Source organism: Alternaria conjuncta (assembly GCF_024043145.1).
Source record: "Alternaria conjuncta strain BMP 0040 chromosome Unknown scaffold_6, whole genome shotgun sequence".
NCBI classification, from domain to species: Eukaryota; Fungi; Ascomycota; class Dothideomycetes; order Pleosporales; family Pleosporaceae; genus Alternaria; species Alternaria conjuncta.
Window position 1 is genome coordinate 1,090,482 of NW_026250095.1, and position 19,002 is coordinate 1,109,483.

General features: G+C 52.9%; 5 protein-coding genes across 5 annotated transcripts; 4 read left to right on the forward strand and 1 right to left on the reverse strand.

Moving 5' to 3' along the window:
• Positions 1-58: 58 nt before the first annotated feature.
• Positions 59-821, reverse strand: CUTAB1 (Cutinase; the record flags this gene model as incomplete). Its single annotated transcript, XM_051469016.1, has 2 exons — positions 59-228; positions 284-821. The coding sequence occupies 2 exons, from the start codon at positions 819-821 to the stop codon at positions 59-61; spliced, it is 708 nt and encodes a 235-aa protein (XP_051327231.1).
• Positions 822-4,651: 3,830 nt separating this feature from the next.
• J4E85_004764 (uncharacterized protein) lies at positions 4,652-9,294 on the forward strand (the record flags this gene model as incomplete). The annotated part of the gene is made up of 5 exons (XM_051469017.1): positions 4,652-4,732; positions 4,781-5,089; positions 5,139-5,652; positions 5,700-8,122; positions 8,170-9,294. The coding sequence occupies 5 exons, from the start codon at positions 4,652-4,654 to the stop codon at positions 9,292-9,294; spliced, it is 4,452 nt and encodes a 1,483-aa protein (XP_051327232.1).
• An 892-nt stretch (positions 9,295-10,186) lies between these two features.
• Positions 10,187-12,559, forward strand: J4E85_004765 (uncharacterized protein; the record flags this gene model as incomplete). Its single annotated transcript, XM_051469018.1, has 6 exons — positions 10,187-10,396; positions 10,446-11,243; positions 11,293-11,365; positions 11,413-11,677; positions 11,723-11,835; positions 11,883-12,559. 6 exons carry the CDS (start codon positions 10,187-10,189, stop codon positions 12,557-12,559), a joined length of 2,136 nt encoding a protein of 711 aa, XP_051327233.1.
• Positions 12,560-13,213: 654 nt separating this feature from the next.
• On the forward strand, positions 13,214-14,791 carry J4E85_004766 (uncharacterized protein; the record flags this gene model as incomplete). Its single annotated transcript, XM_051469019.1, has 2 exons — positions 13,214-14,302; positions 14,381-14,791. 2 exons carry the CDS (start codon positions 13,214-13,216, stop codon positions 14,789-14,791), a joined length of 1,500 nt encoding a protein of 499 aa, XP_051327234.1.
• A 1,294-nt stretch (positions 14,792-16,085) lies between these two features.
• Positions 16,086-18,414, forward strand: J4E85_004767 (uncharacterized protein; the record flags this gene model as incomplete). The annotated part of the gene is made up of 3 exons (XM_051469020.1): positions 16,086-16,236; positions 16,297-18,171; positions 18,227-18,414. The coding sequence occupies 3 exons, from the start codon at positions 16,086-16,088 to the stop codon at positions 18,412-18,414; spliced, it is 2,214 nt and encodes a 737-aa protein (XP_051327235.1).
• Positions 18,415-19,002: the final 588 nt, after the last annotated feature.

A 19,002-nucleotide genomic window follows, 5' to 3' on the forward strand; every position in this document is an offset into this window, starting at 1 on the left:
ATCCTGGCTGATAAGATACAAAGTTTCATCTTCGCACCAAAGCCTCTCTCGTAGCCACCTATGCGGAAGCAATTTGAGCCCTCAAGAAGATGGGTGCCTGTACAGCAGCCTCATCCGAGTATAGGAGATGCGCAGGGGTGATGATGAGTGTTCCAGTGCAGACCAAGTCGCCAGTCTCGCAGTAGACCCTAGTCTTGCTGGTTGGGAAGCCGGGGATTCTTCCGCCATCTGGAACGTTGTTAGAGACTGTTGTATAGGATGTTAAGAGAAGGAAAGAGCTTACTTTGAAGATTCTTGGTGTAGCCAAACAGCACTACGCCCTTGATCTGGTTCTGTACAGCAGCACTCAGACCGGTAATAGCGTTCGACATGACGGCAGCGCCTTGAGAGTAGCCACCTGCAGTGATGGGCGTGTTGGGACACTTGCTCGCAGCAAGGTTGAAGAGACGCTGGGCTTCGCGGATGGCGGCTTGAGAAGTACCGGCTGGAAGCGTGTTCTCTGCGATACCAGCAGTGTATGGGCCGCCTACACCCTGAATCCAGGTAGTGGATGCTCCATATGCGCTTTCGAGAGCGCTGGCTGTGAAAGGACCAACTAAGGCGCCCATGTTGCCAGCTTCAGTGCTGCCTCTTGCAAAGATGAAGATGGTTCTTGGGCAAGCAGCGCTACTGCCGCTCTCCAGCTCATTGCGAGTAGCGCTTGACTGGCGAGCTTCGAGTGTAATGGGCTGGGGTGCATCCGCCGGCGCAGAGGCGGGTACAGCGATTGGGGAAGAAAGAACGAGGGAAGCAAAAAGAGAAAGAATGGTGATAGATTTCATATTGACGATTGTAGTAACGATGGGTAGTGCCTGGTGGCTCTGAAGAGAGAAGTAGTAGAAGGAAGCTGGAAGTTGGCTGTTTGACTGTGCTGTGGTCCCTCCCCTACGGGTTCCCTCCTTCCCTTTATGTTCCTCTCAACATACCCAAGATACTGGTTGCAAATCCACATCCTTCGCGCCTACCTCGGTATTGAGGCTGCCTGGAATCTTGTAATGCATCTCGAATAGTGGTTGACGGACGTTGACTCCCCAAAAGAGCGCTGTGACCGTTCTACCAGGTGTCACAACAATCCGAGATACCCTTGGCGTTTCTGCTCTTACCCCCATAGGCAAGACCTTGACTTGAAGAGATCTAGTGAGCAGATGCAGAGCCTTTGAGGTAATAGAGCAGAAACGGTAACAGTGGTCCGAAGTATTGTGACACCTGGTAGTCCTTTGTCTCCGAGATCGAGATCTGGTATTTGGCGTTGACCTTCGAGCATCTGACCAGTAGGCATCATGTTTGGATCTGAGCTTCCTCGGCCCAGGAGATGGTGCCTGGGATGTTATCCTGGGCATGCATGTCCGGGAGACATGGATAGAGCTGATGGTGGGATGAACTGGTCGCGTGGTAGTCGGACGAGGATTTGCTGCTAGGTTCATCGGACGCTATTGGACTTTCAGGTCAAGCTCGCGAATCGAAGCCGAGGCACGGTTGAATCTACATGGATGCGATGAAGTCCTGGCCTGAGTGGGATGGAAGCTCGTGATGTGGGGTACATACACTGGAGCTCTCTTTCGCGGGAATATACCCCGCACATCCACTACGGGAGCGCGCTAAGGCCCCCAGATGATGTGTAGCGAACGGTGTCGGGGCAAGATACCCGATTCTGACGTTTGCCGTCTTTACAGGCGTTGGAGGTTTTGGTGTTGTTTACCTCGCTCCTGTAGGCTAAGGGAAGAACGGCATGAAGGGTTGGTACCTTCCGCATAGGGACACCGTGCATACAACGCATACAAACAATACTCAGATCATCTCTGGGTTGAAGGATTTAGTTTAGGCAGTTCTTCCAAAAAGAAAGGGAGGTTATCGGATTACGGCTAAAATACCATGCCTGCGTGGGATATCCCGCGTCTACCCACAAGCTAATGTTGCATCAAAGCAGCTGCCGTATGTACCTTGTTGGGCGTTCTGGTTCGTCGCTTCGGAGGACTCAGTGGTACGTAAGACAGAACCCTGGCGCTGGCGCATCCCAGGATGAAGACGAACGCATAGAACGTCAGCAGATTCTGAAATACGGCCAACGTTGTCACGCCATAGATCAATGTACACAACGGCCAGAAGAATTCCGATACGTATGTCCATACGTAAACCGCGAAGCGACGAAGACTGTTCAAAGACATTTGAACGCGTGCTCGATAGGCGTGGAGGTACTCGGTTGTCGTTGGAGGCGCAAGTATTCTCTCCCAGTGTTCTCGTCGCGCCTCGTGTGTCCATGTACGCACGCCAAGAGGTCCGGCGGCCCTAGTCTCGAGAAGATATCTCCATATAATCTTCAGCTGCCTATCCCAGCTATAAGGCTCCTCCTGTTGCATGAATCTCTCCCATTTCTTTACAGTATTGACTGCCATCTCTTCGGTGACCTGAAACCATTCCTTATGTGCTTTGGTCTCCTTGTTCGCGTCGACACGCCCGTGATGTTCGCAATGGAATGGAACACAGCAGTTCTCCAGGTCGATATGCACAAGCTTCTCTAGGCGACCACAATGTTCAATCTCGTGATCTGACACGTGGATCACACTAGGCAGGAAGCCACAGGCTCTTTCGTGCTCAATGATGCGGTCTCTATAGGCTCGTTTCGTCTTTCCGATCTTGTAACCTCTGGATTTGTTGTTTGGGTCACATAGAACATAGATGACCCCTTTCCGATCGCCAGGAGTCGGATTCTTGAGCAGCTCTCCATACAAGCTGTCATGGGTAGATCTGGCGGTCTTTGGGGTCAGGACCGGCGAGAAGCCATCGTGCTCTTGATGAGGTTGCTGATTCGCTTCGGCGTGAGAGGGTGATGAGGAATACCGCACTTCCGATGTGGATAGCCCATTCACTTCAAGACCTTGACTACCATCACGCCGTGGACGCTTACGTGGGATGCAGTCATGATGAATTCGTGCGGCGTCATCGATGATTTGTTTTGGGCGTCCGATGGAGTCAGAGACTGTTCGGGATGGCTGACTGGAAGATTTGTCCCGAGTAGTTGACGCAGCCAGGCGTTGCGATCCGGCGATGGCTTTGCGAATTGGTGAACCAGTAGAGGTCAGGGTGGGGTCGCTTTGGGTATCCATGAAGCGCGGTCTGGGTGTGGGAGGTTGAATTGACTTGACTTTTGAACTGGTAGGTATGTGTCTTGTTTCTAGCTGCGAGTCTTTCCCAAGGCCATGTAGCTTGTAACCCGAAGAATTGCTGAAAGAGGTATCGAGAACCATGTCTGTAAGCAGGGTTGATAGATGAAAGACGGAGTAGATGATCGATGTGTACAGAGGGAGGAATCTGGGCTGGATGCCATCTAAACCTATGCGCTGAATTTATCAACGCGTTGTAGGATCACTTCCCCAGCAACTGCAGAGTTCGCATGAAGATACGTGTGGCGGTGCTGAATGTCACTGCTGTGCCGAATGCTTGGATTGTTTCGTAGGCTTCATAGCAGCCTTGCATCGGCGGCCGAGCAGAATAACACGATGAGCACTCTTAGCTCCTAGCACTATCTCGGTCTTTTTGTTAGCATCGATAGCAAGACTCGCGAAGAATCGCTGTGTGCAGCAGACCAGTGATGGGCGCGTTGGTACGGACCCAGGGACACTTGTTACCCACGCGCTGCATTCCACGTGCAGATACAGCGGCTGTGCCCATCCCACAGTTACTACGAACAGCTAGTGCGGCTGCCTGCGGTATCAGAATTGCTCCTGCTGTACGCAAAGCTGCGGGTGTCGGAAGCTCGTAGCCTTGCTGCCAAAGGAGCGATGTTTCCGCGAAGCAGCAGTCGACGGCCATGATTCGCTATTTTTCGAGGCTGGATGCGCCCGAGACGTTTACGGTGTTGTGGCTGTGGCGGTGGTTTCTACGAAGAAGCAATTTGCTGTGAGGGCGACAGGAGGCAGCGACGTTTCGCGCGTCATCACGCGCTCTTTGGCGAGGGATCACAAAGCCGAGCCGGAACAACAAACGCAAGGTAATAGCACCAAGGTCGTTGGGAAGCAGTCGTGCCGCATACCGCATCTATCTCTGGGTACTTCCGAAATTTGTACCCTTTTGTGGCATCTTAGCGCAGACGCGTCGGGTACGGGCAAGCAGCGCGATGTCATCAAGTTGTACATCCACTATAGTTTGACCGGTGACGATGTCCGCGTTCTCAACTGTTTTCTGGCGCGATGACGCGTTGATACTCTTCGCGCAGCTGCCAACGGCGCAATGCTTTGATCGGCATGCATCAGTCGGTTGGCGAACTGCATATGAGGTGTAGCTCTGGTCTCACTGACTGGAGAGGGAGGTGGTGCTGCGATACTATGATGCGTGCAGATACCTCAATGGCTCCTCCGGCTTGGGGAACAAGGAATGTGGGGCGCGCTAGTATTCCCGGCGTTAGTCCGCGTTCCGAGATGTCGCCTCAGGGCTTTGAACATGTTCACCGACACTCGCATGCTGGCCCTTTCCTTTCACTGATGCCTAGCGGAGTTGCGTAAGATCTCGTCTACATGCTATTCTCTGCTCACCCAAGTTTACATCAGCTGGGGCTAAAGTGGAAGGAAGTGTTGTCCAAGTAGGTGCTGACGGGCATCTGAAAACGGTGCATGTCATGGCGTCCTTCCAGATTCCACTATCATCGGCTCCAACATTTTCTGACACACCACCAATATCGCACTGCCATCGCATTTGGGTCAGTACGGTCACTTACGCCTCTTCTGGATATTGCTGATCTCACCAGAATACGGAAGCAGCCCGATTCACGCCATGTGCTCTGCCATTCGTAGCAACAATACCAGCCATACTGGCAGCATTGGTACTGCTGAAATACTCGCTGCAAGTTGCGGACGGCTACTGGCCGGGATGGACAAAGCCGTTCGTACGCGAGGAAAAGGACAAGTCGGATGAATTGGAGACATCCTCTACACCGCAGCCTCTGGGCAGCACATTTGGCCTGCTAGTCCTAGCTACCGTTGGACTTACATTCCAGATCCTGAGTGCTTTCTTTCCCATCCGACAATCGACCGCGTTTTATCCCGCCATCGCATGGGTACGTACAATGTGACGAGATTGCGATTGTCGATTAACAAGTATTGCAGGCCATCGTGGCAGCGATTGTCATCGTGAAGCGTCCAAGAAAAGCTTCATTGTCGTTGTTGCTTCTCTTCACGAGTCTTCTACTCGAACAGCTGGTCACACTAATCCACAAGGAGAGCCCACTCCTAGCTAAAGATGTTCCTTGGACCGTCGCACCCGTAGCGGCTGCACTAGGCATCGTTCTGGTTCTCAATATGCCTCTCCGAGACCCAAGGCTACCTAGGAAAGATATTAGCCCAGCTTTTGCCACTCCCACGGTGCAACTTAGGACTCCCGAGGATAACTTGACTCCTTGGCAGTACATGACAGTGTCATGGATGGAACCATTGATCAAAAAAGGCGTGACACGTCAGATGGAAGACGAGGATATATGGGATCTTGGCTGGGAATTCAAGCACGCGCGGCTGCACGAAGCATTTCGAAAACTACAGGGTTCGGTGACAAAACGAGTCTTCATTGCAAACGGCATGGACTTGGTTTTTACGACTGTCCTCAACGTTGTTCGTATGTGCGCAAGTAAGTGACGTTCCCCTTATTGCTTGAGACGAATCTAACACCGGCAGCTCTACTCACCCCTGTGCTTTTGCAGCGGGTCCTCGCATCCATGGAAGATAAGAACAGCAGTGCTACGATCACCTACGCCTGTATCATTCTCGTCTTGAGACTAGCATCTGCCCAGCTTAACATCTTCAATCTGTGGCATCAGAGGCGGTCATACGAGCGATGCAGAGGCGAGCTCATCACCATGCTTTACGAGAAGACTCTGCATCGTAAAATTTTGGGGGCCAAACAAGACGTCAAGGAAGATCAGACGAATGGCCACAGTAACTCTGAAGCAGACGAGGCGGGTAGCAGTCTTGACAGCACGAGCAAGGCAGCAAGCGGAAGCTGGCTACAACGTGTGGTCACTTCCGTCCGATCTATGTTCACAAAGAACATCAAGACACAGGTCAAAGACGAAAACCAGGCTGCATCGATGGGCAAGATCCTCAATTTGATGCGAAACGACGCTTATGAGGTAGCACAGCGCTTCTGGGAGTTTTCTGATATCATCACTAAGCCTGCAGGTGCCATATTCGCAACCATACTAATATGGCGAATGTTAGGTTGGGCGTGCCTACTTGGTGTTTTGGCACTGGGTGCTTCTCAGCTCCTTAACATCGTGATCGCCCGCTTTCAGGTCTATTTCGAGAAAAAGCGCAGAATTGCGACCGACGAGAAACTGCAACGTACAAGTCAGTTCATAGAGTCCATCCGCCATCTGCGCTGGTACGGCTGGCAAGGCGCATGGTTGGAGGGAATCCTTGAGTCTCGTCAAAAAGAGCTGCATCTTCGTGTGGTCAACATCATCTTCTCGACATCGCTCTCCTTCATTCTCCGCTTCGGATCGGGACTATTCCCTGCGGTTGCCTTCTACGCTTTTACTAAATTAGCCGGTCAGCAGTTACGCGTTGATTTGATCTTCCCTGCTTTCGATCTATTCAATCTATTAGAGTCGTACCTCAGGGCGCTTCCGCAACTCGTCACTACCGTGCTCAATGCATACGTTGCGATGGGTCGCATTGAAGAGTTCATGGCCGAGCCAGACAAAGAAGAGACGGATGTAGTACCAGAAGGGTCTGCTGACCTCGGCCTTCACAATGCATCTTTCGCGTGGCCTGGGGTTGACCACGATGTCCTCCAGGATATCACGTTATCTTTCCCCCCAGGACTGACCGTGATATACGGAGAAGTCGCTGCCGGTAAGACGGCGTTGCTACAAGCCTTACTTGGCGAGCTTGACATCACAGCTGGTGAGCTGGTGCGGCCTGATCAGGTAGTAGCATATTGCGCACAAACGCCATGGCTCCAGAGCATGAGTATTCGCGATAACATACTTTTCTCCTACCCTTACGAAGAGGGTCGCTACAAGCAGACTCTGGAAGCGTGTGCCTTATTACCTGATATGGCAGAGCTCAAGCACGGAGATCTGTCGAACATTGGCGAAAACGGCATTGGCTTGTCTGGTGGTCAGAAGGCTCGTGTAGCATTGGCGCGAGCTGTATACAGTCGCGCGAAGGTACTTCTTCTTGACGATCCGCTATCCGCCCTTGACCACCAGACAGCCGAATTCATCGTTGGCAAACTACTAGCTGGGCCATTACTCGATGGCAGAACGACTGTTCTTGTCACACATCGAACAGAACTTTGCCACGGTATCGCGAAGCAATGGGTCCATTTAGAACAGGGCAGAGCGACTCTTCACGAGCCAAGCCAAGTTGAAGACGCGAATGCCCTAAAGCGCACCCAGACCAATGATACTGAGTCAGAGGAAGACGCCAAGAAGCGAGAAGAAGAGCAAGCAGCGGCTGTACCCGACAAGTTTATCGAAGATGAACATCGTGAGAAAGGTGGCGTCAAGTGGAGTGTATACTGGCGCTACATTAGAGCAGGTACGCTGCGATGGTGGTCTGTTGCCATTATCGTCATGGCCCTCTTCCGTGTGCTGGATGTTGCGCAGACATGGTTCATTAAGTCGTGGGCAGAAAGTTACAACGAGGATGATCACAAGGGTATCTTCGACTTCCTGCCTCCAGCCGCAGACGACGTGGTTCCATGGCTCTGGACTTTCTTCGGATTTGTCTCCGCAACTGCCATACTTTTCTGGTTCACGAACCTCATCATGTTTGGCGTAGGCTACCATGCCGCCAAGACCATCTTCAGAGAGACCATTGAACGCGTTGCACATGCGACATTCCGATTTTACGACGTAACGCCAGTGGGACGACTGATGAACCGATTGACAAGTGACATGAACACCATCGATGGCGATCTGAGCACTGCCTTCATCGTCTTCGCATGGCAGATCATAGGCTGGACAAGTGCTGTCATTATCATCTTATCTTCGACACCAGCTTTCTTAGCTTTCGGTTTGGTGCTTAGCTGCGGATTCGTCTACTACTTCTTCCGTTTTCTGCCAACGTCGCAAAGCCTGAGACGGCTCGAAGTAAGTCACTCGGCCTCAATCAACATCTCATTACTGACTGGAAACAGATGGTATCACTCTCGCCACTCATGAGCAATTTTGGCGCACTTTTGGAAGGCCTCACAACTGTGAGAGCTTTCAGCGCGCAACAACGATTCCAGACCCGTGTCATCGAGGTGGTCGACAACTTTCAGAAGAATGATCACTTCTACTGGTCACTTCAAGCATGGCTTGCGCTTCGCTTCAGCGTCATGTCGGCTAGCGCTACGCTCGTTATGACCCTCATCGCTGTCTACACCCACATCAGTCCCGGACTCACTGCGTTTGTGCTGATTACCGCTGGCAAATTTGTCATACATACGGAGTACATGTGCAGGATCTACGGAACGCTGGAGATGGACTTTACCAGCGTCGAGCGAGTGGTGGAGCTCCTTGACATCGAGACGGAAGCACCAGGTGTTGTTCAGCCACCCGCACACTGGCCTACTTATAGTGGCGACATCGAGTTTGATGATGTGACCATCCGATACGCAGAGAACCTCGAGCCTGCGCTGCAGAATATCACTCTCAAGATTCCAGCGGGATCCAACACTGCAGTCATTGGGCGAACGGGTTCTGGCAAGTCTACCTTGGCGCTCTCCCTCCTTGCCACCATTGCTGCAGAGAACGGCAAGATTTTGATCGATGGAATCGATATCTCCACCGTGGACAAACAGGCGCTTCGCAGTCGCGTCACTTTCCTCGCGCAGGAACCAGTTCTCTTCCCCGGCACCATGCGCAAGAACCTGGACCCGTTATCTGTTTACTCCGATGCGTCTTGTCTATCTGTACTGCAGAAGATTGGCGGTGATCAATATAATTGGACGCTCACAACCTCGATAGAAGGTGGTGGCAAGGGTCTCTCACAGGGCCAACGGCAGCTTGTTGGTCTGGCCAGAGCCATGTTGCGGAGAAGCCCAATACTGATCATGGACGAGGCGACGGCCAGCATTGATTTCGAAACCGCGCAAAGAATACAGAGCGTTCTTAGGGAGGAGATGAAGAGCAGTACAGTAGTCATCATCGCGCATCGACTGGAAGCAGTCAAGGAGGCTGACTATTGTATCGTGCTTGGAAAGGGCAAGTTGGTCAAGGCTGGCAAAGCCGAGGACATGCTTAGGGAAGGCGGCGAGTTCCAGGGTATGTTGGCGTAGAGGTATAGGGGAAGATGAATCCGGCTTGCAGAGATTGTTACAATCAGGTTCGGTTTATGGTTGGCGTTCTAATCTCGACTAGAGGAAAAGTTATTGACATAGACTACTTGTATCGTATCGCTGTTTTTCAATTCAACGACTTTCTTATCGTTCCGTCTTCTTTACGACGTTACTACGTTAGGCAGCTGTGATTACATACCGTCGATGACAGCAAATCTAGGCCGAGGTCTCCCGCTCTATATGGTTAGCGTGATCACTCATGCAAGTATGGAGGTGAAGGTGAACGTACGACCGTTTGCAGGTCTAGCTGCCCAATTGCGGATGTTCCCAAATAGGAAGCTTCCAGACCAAGCGTGGATTGCGGCAACGTGACTGTCCTTGACGATGCCCGACAGTCTTCAACGCTGCTTGTGCTGCTTACTGATGCCATGTCGCAACGAGGACTTTTTGTGTATATCACGACCTGTCAGAAGCACATCGAGTGTATAGCATGGGTCAAGCGTTGTATTCTTTTTATGTCACGGTACTCTCTCATGCAAGCACCATTGATTGCGGACGTTCAAAAAATCAATGTCGCTCCTGAAGCCGGATTCCGGGTCCAGGCATGAGGCTTGCGTGGCACCGCCACGATTTGCGTTAGTCGGCAGGGATGTGGGGTGAGCGCATTGGTCGCATTTGGGAAATCGCAGACGCCGCATGTTCCGCGCCTGCAAAGCCTCGCAAACCTCAGTTGGCTTTCATACTCGCCATTATTCAGCATGCGGTGACACCCGAAGAGCCCCTCCAGACTTCCGAACCATCTTGAATCGCTACTGCGCCTCTGAAGCCGCCCTACCACGATCCGGAGGTGTCGTAAGCTCCGCAACCATACAGCATCACGCGGACCCCCGAGATGGCTGCCAACACGCAGTCAGACAGCAATGCAACCTCTCCAGGCGACCACGAACTCGAGGTCATGGCGGACAATAAGCCCAGCCTCCCGGTGGAGGAGGACATCATGCAGCTGGCGCGACTGGGTGAAATTGCGGCTATACAGAAACTCTTCGACGGCGGCAAGTTCGATGCGACATTCAAGGACGAGCAGGGCATAACGCCGCTACATGTGGGTATCAAAGAGCATTGGAGCATGTTCCGGGGCTGACTATGAGTAGTGGGCGGCTATCAACAACCACTACGCGCTCTGCCACTTCCTCATCCAGGCCGGCGCGCCCATCAACGCAAAGGGCGGCGATGCTGTCGCGACACCCGTGCTCTGGGCCGCAAAGCGCTGCAACTACTACATCGTCAATCTCCTCCTCGACCACGGCGCCGATCCGCTCCTCACCGACGACCAGGGCTTCAATCTCCTGCACAGCGCAACCCTCGATGGCAATGTGTACCAGATTGTCCTGCTACTACACCAAGACATACCCGTGGATATCGCAGATCCGCAGAGTCACACCCCGCTCATGTGGGCGGCATACAAGGGCTATCCGTCTTGCGTGGACCTGTTTCTCCGATGGGGTGCCAACGTATATGCGACGGACGACCAAGGCTTCACGGCATTGCATTGGGCGCTTGTCAAGGGCAGTCAGGGATCGATACAGAAGCTGCTCGAGTACGGAGCGGACCGGTTCGCTAAGAACAACGACGGCAAGACGCCAGAGGTCACGGCGCAGGAGATGAATACCACCCGGCAATGGCGTCGCGCTCTCATGGAAGCTGGCTTCGACAAGAATGGAAACGCGCGGCAGTTCCCCATCCCGGGAGTGAAAGACACGAGGTGGTTCCTGAGCCGATTCATCTTCTTCTGGCCCTTTGCCATTCTGTTCGTTGCGCTTTCTCTTGTCAGCCATCTGCCAGCGTTTCTTGGTATACCATTGGCCGTGATTTTTGCGTACGTTATGCAATGGGGAGCGCAAAGGTTGTTGCGCTGGGGTCCGTCGAACATGCGGAGTATACATCATACTGTGAGTCGAGTGCTCAAACACTTGCGCCTAGTCGCTGACGAGCTTCCAGCCTTTCCTAGCCGGTATCTTCGCTGGCACGCTTTTCTGGGTCGGTGCACGGTGGGCAACGACTGTATTACCATGTAAGCCATCTTATCTTACACACAGATATCTCGCTAACACAAACGAGGGACGATACGAACGAACTTTCTTCTTAACTTCCTATTTGCGGCGTTTTACGCATCTACGGCCTATTTTTACTTCTTCACTATGACCACTGATCCCGGCTTCGTGCCCAAGTCGGCGAGCAGAAGTGCATCCAAAGCGGTTATTGATGAACTCATGGAGCTACGACAATTTGATGAACACCATTTCTGTGTGAACTGCATGGTGCGGAAACCTCTGCGCAGTAAGCATTGCAAGCGCTGCGAGCGCTGCGTCGCGAAGAGTGATCAGTAAGTGTTCCACGTAGGCAGTGAGGGTGGTACTAACTATGACAGTCATTGCCCGTGGGTTAACAACTGTGTGGCGAACAACAACCACAGACACTTTGTTTTATACGTACTGTCTTTGGAGCTGGGCATTGTCATGTTCATCAGGTTGGCACTTGCTTGTAGGTCATCACACCTTGATTTTGCACCATGAAGCTAACTGAAGCAGACTTGGAGATACGTGACGCACCCACGGATTACCCCAAATGCGCCGTCATCTCACCGGAACTTTGCAAAGTCCTCAACAAAGATCCTTTCACGATTGTGCTCTCAATATGGGCAGCTTTCCAGTTGACTTGGGTAACCATGCTTCTCTGTGTCCAGCTGCTTCAGATTGCGCGGAACCTCACAACCTACGAGAGCATGCGCGGTCATCTTCATGGCGCTACACCCGCAGATGCACTCAACTCCTTTGTTACGACCGGCGACACCAGTCAAGATGTATCTGGCGGTGCCGGCAGCGCACCAACGAACGGGTTTGGCTCCGGTCAAGATACGGGCGACATCCCCCGGCGTCCTCAACCGAAAGCCTCCATCTGGGACCAGTGGAAGCGTCTCCTGGGAATCGACACATTCCTTACCATTGCCCTTCACGGAAGTCAAGGAGAGCAAATACGGCGGCAAAGGAGAGGGAACCCCTTTTCACGTGGCATCGTTACAAATTGCAAGGATTTTTGGTGCGATGCCAGTCCAATGTTTGGCACGAAGGAAAGTGGTTATGCGAGGCTTGGTGGTGAGCGAGTAGATTATACGAGGTTGTATGAGGTGCCAAAGATGAGGTATCAGCGGGGCGGAGGAGGTGAGGGAGGGAGATACGAGAGCGTAGCTGCGGAAGAGGAGTCATGATGATGATGCAGACGGTAGTAATATTAATGATGATGAAGAGTGTGAAAGAGTATCTGCGTATAGACACGTGCGAGTACCTTCGATGCACTTTCGCTGCCTCCATATCGGCTACTAAAGTGTTGCCGAAACCCCTGCAGCTTCAGCCATACCGGAAGCCAGAAGCCGAGGGTGCAGCGAAGAAACTCCCCGCGCCACCCTAAACAACCCGTCGTGGGTCGCGCACATGCTCGACGCTCCACAGCCCTGCTCAGCTCCGTCGCCTGGCGTTTTTGCTGAGCTTTCTTCTCCGCAATGCCATAGATCCCGACTGTTTCTTTCCTTACTGTCATCGTCGCGAGCTTTTAGGCTGTGCGCCAGATGTCGAAAATGACATCATCCGAGGCCCTGAGAGGGTTGAGGACCCTTTCGCGGTGCGCTGGCCCGGCGCCGAGGAGCATCACGGCCGGACAGAATTTGGCTGTCGACAGCAGAAGAGCGCTATGTACGGACTGCGCAAGGAATTCGAGAGCGACGAGCAATGCGCGAGGGCTTGTTCTGGCACGCACGAATAAGCTGGCGCATGCTCCGAACAGAGTTTCGTTTGCGCCAGTGGGCCGCAGAGGATACGCACAGGTTGCGCAAGAGTGTACGTTCGGCCATTAGTAGAGCGGCTGCATGGACCGAGTGCTGACCTTGCTAGATGCACCGGACCAGTCTGAGCAGACCCATGGGCCCATGGCCGAGTACGATGCGCGTGTTGAGTCCGGACGACTGCGAGACGACGAGCACCAACGCAACATCATCAAGAACCTGCAAGATCTCCACGACATGCTGAAATCCTACACGCAACCGCCCGTTCAACAACCTACCATCGAGTCCCTACAGCCGCCCAAGAAGTCGTTCTTCTCCTTCCTGACATCGTCCAATCCCGCGGGCTCGGCCCTACCACCTATACCCGATTCGCTGCCAAAGGGCATGTACATGTTTGGCGATGTGGGCAGTGGGAAGACAATGATGATGGATTTGTTTTACGACACTTTGCCGCCGAACATCAAGAGGAAGACAAGGATACATTTCCACGCGTTTATGCAGAGCGTACACAAGGATTTGCACAAGATGAAGATGCAGCATGGGAATGATATTGACAGTATACCCTTTGTAGCAGCCGGTATAGCGGAGCGCTCCTCCGTCCTCTGCTTCGACGAGTTCCAGTGTACGGACGTTGCCGACGCTATGATCCTGAGGCGATTGATCGAGAGCTTGATGGCCCACGGAACCGTCATTGTCACGACAAGTAACAGACACCCGAACGACCTCTACAAGAACGGAATACAAAGGGAGAGTTTCGTGCCCTGCATAAACCTTCTCAAAACGAGGCTTACAGTCCTGAACCTGGATTCTTCGACAGATTACAGGAAGATTCCACGGCCACCAAGCGGTGTATACCACCATCCTCTAGATGCATCTGCACAAACACATGTAGAGAGATGGTTCCGCTTCCTCGGCGATTTCGAAAACGACCCCCCACACCCCGCAATCCATGAAGTATGGGGAAGAGAGGTCCGCGTGCCGAAGGCCAGTGGGAAGTGCGCCGTATTTAGTTTTGACGACATCATCGGACGCGCTACGGGAGCAGCCGATTACCTCGAACTCACGAGACAATATGAGGCGTTTATCATTACAGGGGTGCCTGGAATGAACCACAGGTCAAGAGACTTGGCGCGGAGATTCATCACCTTTATAGATGCCGTGTACGAATCAAGGGTAAGCGAGATGCTGGTAGCACAAGACCCTATAGCAAAAGGCTTGTGATTGGAGTATACCATGCTAACGTAAACCTAGGCCAAGCTAGTAATGACTACAGCCGTTCCACTAACGTCCCTCTTCCTTGACCAAGCCGAACTCAACGACGCGGTAACCGCTACACAAAAGGCTGGGAAACTTCCTACCACAGCCTCTTCTTCATCAAAGCCGCCTGCCAAGTCTGCGCAAGCGGACGACCACGAAGCCATCTCGGACGTAATGCGCAATCTCATGGACGACCTTGGTATGAACATGGATATGTTGAAGAACAGCAGTATCTTCTCTGGCGATGAAGAAAGGTTTGCATTCGCGAGAGCGTTGTCGAGATTAAGTGAGATGGGGAGTCAAGAATGGGTTGAACGCGGACTGGGCCTTGAAAAGAGGGGTGGAAAGGGAGAGATGGAGGGCTGGCAGAAGGTTAGGAGTAGGTGGAGAGAGGATAGCATGTAGGCGTGAATGCTTGCAACATGACATATTCTGCCATGCTTTGAAGCTACCATCATTCCATTGATCTGAACATGACAATCTTTATCAAAGCTCCCAGGCGAAAGCTGGTAAATATTTGGCGCCCAGCGTTTGTGATGGACTTTTCTGCGGGGACATGCATAGAGCTAGAGTACGCCTTTGAGCGAAACCTGAAACCTATACACAAGTGGGTGTCGTCGACAACAAGTCACTGTAGACCCTTAGTATCCTAATCTGAGAGCCGCCGGAAGCGGTCGATGTGCTCTTGTCTTTGAGACTTCATTGCTGGGCCGGAGAGATCAGAAGAACGATCAGAGGACAGTTTTTCGATCTTGATTCCAAAACATGTCAAGATAGTCGTGATCGACGCGTCTCCTTGTCCGATAATACTGCGATGTGCGATGCGGTGCTTATGTCGGACGTTGGGCATCTGTACGTGTCAGGCCACGAATCGTCATCATCGTACCAGTGGATGGAAATATCGAGATGCCGTGGTGGTGAGCAGTCAGGCATTTTTGATCGACCCGGTTCATTTGGCCGAAACCTGCGGAGCCGCGGTATGGCCGGCCGACATGCTGCTCGCTGGCACACAGACGTGATCGCCTCGTGTTCGCCAATATTGCTAGTTTTCAATGCGATTGTCGGGCGGCAACGTTTGCGGTCAGATTTCATTTCCTAGACAAAGGCTGCAGAGGCTAACGAAGCACATGTTGCAACCACGCGTTTCCTAAAAGTAGCGTGGCGGAAACGGCGGAGGCGGCAAGTATCGCGTGCAGTTTGGCTGTGGCTGAGGTGTTGCAACGAGAACCATGTCTGGAGCATGTCTGAGCACGTCTGAGCACGTCTAACGATGTTGGCGGTGAAGGTCAAGGCAGCCAATAACGCGGGCTGCTGGAAGCGTCCCAAGTCACATGGACCTTGGCTGTACGTCATGGCCGCGACGCTAGCATAGGTAGCCGCGATATGCACGACCGCGGGCCAGCGATAACCCTCCTTCTTGAGCACGCGCATTGTTCGTAGTAAGCACATGTTTGTGCTGCCTCCCCAACGTGGATATGGAGACTCCACATCCCGTCACCTGTCCTTATCGTGCATCTGCAGCGTCGTGGAGACTCAGGGTGTTGGTGTGGAGAGAGGGTCCTCGTGAGTCTTGCGCTGAACAGACTAGTCATCAGAGGCTTGGTATCGATTACAGGCTGCGGCGTGTGATATAGACCTTGCTGCCTCTCCAACACCCCTCTTGCTCTGTTTGTGAGTATCCTTTCCAAGGGCAGACGGCATGGTCAACTTCACTCCCTGGCGGAAGCCGCAACCAGCGGAGGCGGGTGCTGAGAGTTCGACTGCCACATCCACCACACAAGAGAAGGATACCCCACGGCCCAAGTGGAATCTGGGGATCCTGAGCGACCCACAGACGGACGAAGTGCCTGGTAAGGACGTTCCTGCACTATGATCGATACACGAACAAACAATTAATACCCTCTTCACAGGCTCCGTTATCCTTCTGTCCAAGACGCACAACCGCAACGAGCCGCTAGGACTGCAGCACGCCCACGCACGCACATCCGCCTCGTCGCTACCCACCACACAGCGCCCCCAGCCCCTGCGAACTGCCTCGCATGGCTCCCGCCAGTCGTCCCGTTCGCGGCGGCCCGAGAAGAAGCGTACAAAGGACGGCCGCTTCATTCTGGACCCTCAGCCCGAGGATTCAGCAAATGACCCGCTCAACTGGGCTCAGGTGCGACGCGACCTCGCTCTCATATCGCTCGGCTTCTACTGTATGGTCGGAGGAGGCATGACGCCGCTGTTGGCTGCTGGCTTCAACGACGTGGCTGATACATACGACGTGACGATTCCCCAGGTGGCCTTGACTACAGGCCTGTACATGTTGGGACTTGGTCTCGGCAGCGTCGTTGCATCACCTACTGCCATCTTGTTTGGCAAGCGACCCGTCTACCTGGGCGCAATCATACTGTTCACCATTTCCTCGATATGGTGCGCCGTGTCGCCGAACTACGCTTCACTGGTGGTGGCTCGTATTGTCCAAGGCTTTGCCGTTTCTCCGGTCGAGTGTTTGCCCAGTGCTACCATTGCCGAGATTTTCTTCCTCCACGAAAGAGCGTATCGCCTGGGTATCTACACACTACTTTTGCTCGGCGGCAAGAACCTGATTCCCTTGGTCAGCGCCGTTATCGTGCAAACGCTCGGATGGCGATGGGTGTTCTGGATTACCGCCATTGTGGTCGGCTTCTGCTTCTTCCTCATCTTCTTCTTCGTGCCCGAAACATTCTGGGACCGAGCACCTAAACCAGCCAAGCGACACACTCGCGCCCGCAGTAAGAGTCCAGGAAAACACCATGGACATTTCCACCTGCCAAATCTTCATCATAAGAAGGCCACAGACGGACAAGCGCAGCACGTATCGTCAATGCCAGCGACGCCCTTGCCAGCATCGCCTCTGGCGGGACCTCACGAGCAGCCTGCCAAACGCCACAAGAACGCCCATGTTGGATTTGCAGAGCCGGATCCCGATGAAAAGACTGGCCACGTAGATATGGCTGACGAGACTGTACGCCATGCAAGTGTTCCGCCAACTCCTCGCTCCCCGATGAGTATTCATTCTACCCCCGGGGAGGACCCAAGACACGACTACTTTGGCCAGCTCCCGGCAAATTTGGGGTCCGACCCTGAGAAGCAAGACATTCGAGCTGACAGCGGACACCCGCCGTCTGATCCTGCTGCAGCCGATCACATCTCGGAGCAGCTGAGCATCCACTACACCGACTACTATCGTGATGCCCCACCAAAGTCGTACCGGCAGTCGCTCAGACCGTGGAACGGACGTCTTGTCAAGGACAAATGGCTTCGCGTCGCGGTCCGCCCCTTCATTCTTTTCGCCTATCCCGCAGTCCTTTGGTCGTCGCTCGTCTACGCTCTCGCTGTTGGTTGGCTGATCGTGCTTTCTGAGTCGGTTGCCCACATCTACCGCGATACCTCGTATAACTTCACCCCGCTTCAAGTGGGTCTCGTTTACATCTCGCCTTTCATAGGTGGCGTTCTTGGTACGGCAGTGGCAGGTCGAGTTTCCGACCTTGTAGTACGCTACATGGCGCGCAAGAACGATGGTGTATATGAGCCGGAATTCCGTCTTCTTATGGCGTTGCCAATCGCAATTAGCACTGTTATTGGACTTATGGGCTTCGGCTGGAGTGCAGAAGAGAAGGACAATTGGATTGTCCCTACCGTCTTCTTTGGCGTCATCAGTTTTGGTTGCTCGTTGGCTAGTACAACATCGATTACTTTCGTCGTGGACAGTTACCGCATGTACGCAGGCGAGGCACTTGTCACGCTCAATTTCTCGAAGAGTAAGTCGCTCCTCGAAACCACTTTGAGCATACACATGCTAACGCAACTTAACAGACGTTCTACACGGCTTCATTTTTTCCCTCTTCTTCCCGCATTGGCTTGAATCGAGTGGTAGCAAGGATACATTTTTGGCGATTGGCGGCATTCAGTTAGGATGCATGTTGTTCAGCATCCCCATGTACATCTACGGAAAGAGGGCACGCATGTGGACTGTCAGGAAGAACTTGATGGAGAAGTTTTAGAGGTATTCGATAGATTTGACTATGCGAAAAGATTGGATATGCAACAAGCAACTGTCTTCTCCCGTGAATTGCGAACAGTATTGCTGTTCGTCGTGCGAACATCTTGCATGAGGATGGTAAAGTGCCTGCATGAGGTATGTTATCTGCCAATGCCAATGTAAATGTAATCTTGCTCATCGCAGGTACGGCCGGATACAGATCGTGTCGGATCCAAGTAAAGAGAGTTCTGCTGATGAACTTTCGTCATCCTCTAAACCTTATAGTCTGTTGTTGTGCCGAACATGGACATCGAATCGATACCTAGTACACCGCTCGTTGCTTAGACGACGACGCTTCGCCCTTGGCGGCGGGCAGTATTTTGCGCTCGACGCACCCTGCGGCCCCCGCGCAGGCTACATCAAACAGCCCCTTCAACATCAGATTGAACCCTCACACCGCCTATACCACCGTTTTTGGACTTGCTAGATATCCTTCTTGTCACCAAATAACCCGCACATACACCTATATACACAATGGTATGTAAAAGATGTTCCTTCCCCCCGAAACTCGGACCCCGCATCACTCGTGGCTTCCACGCTATCGTTGGTT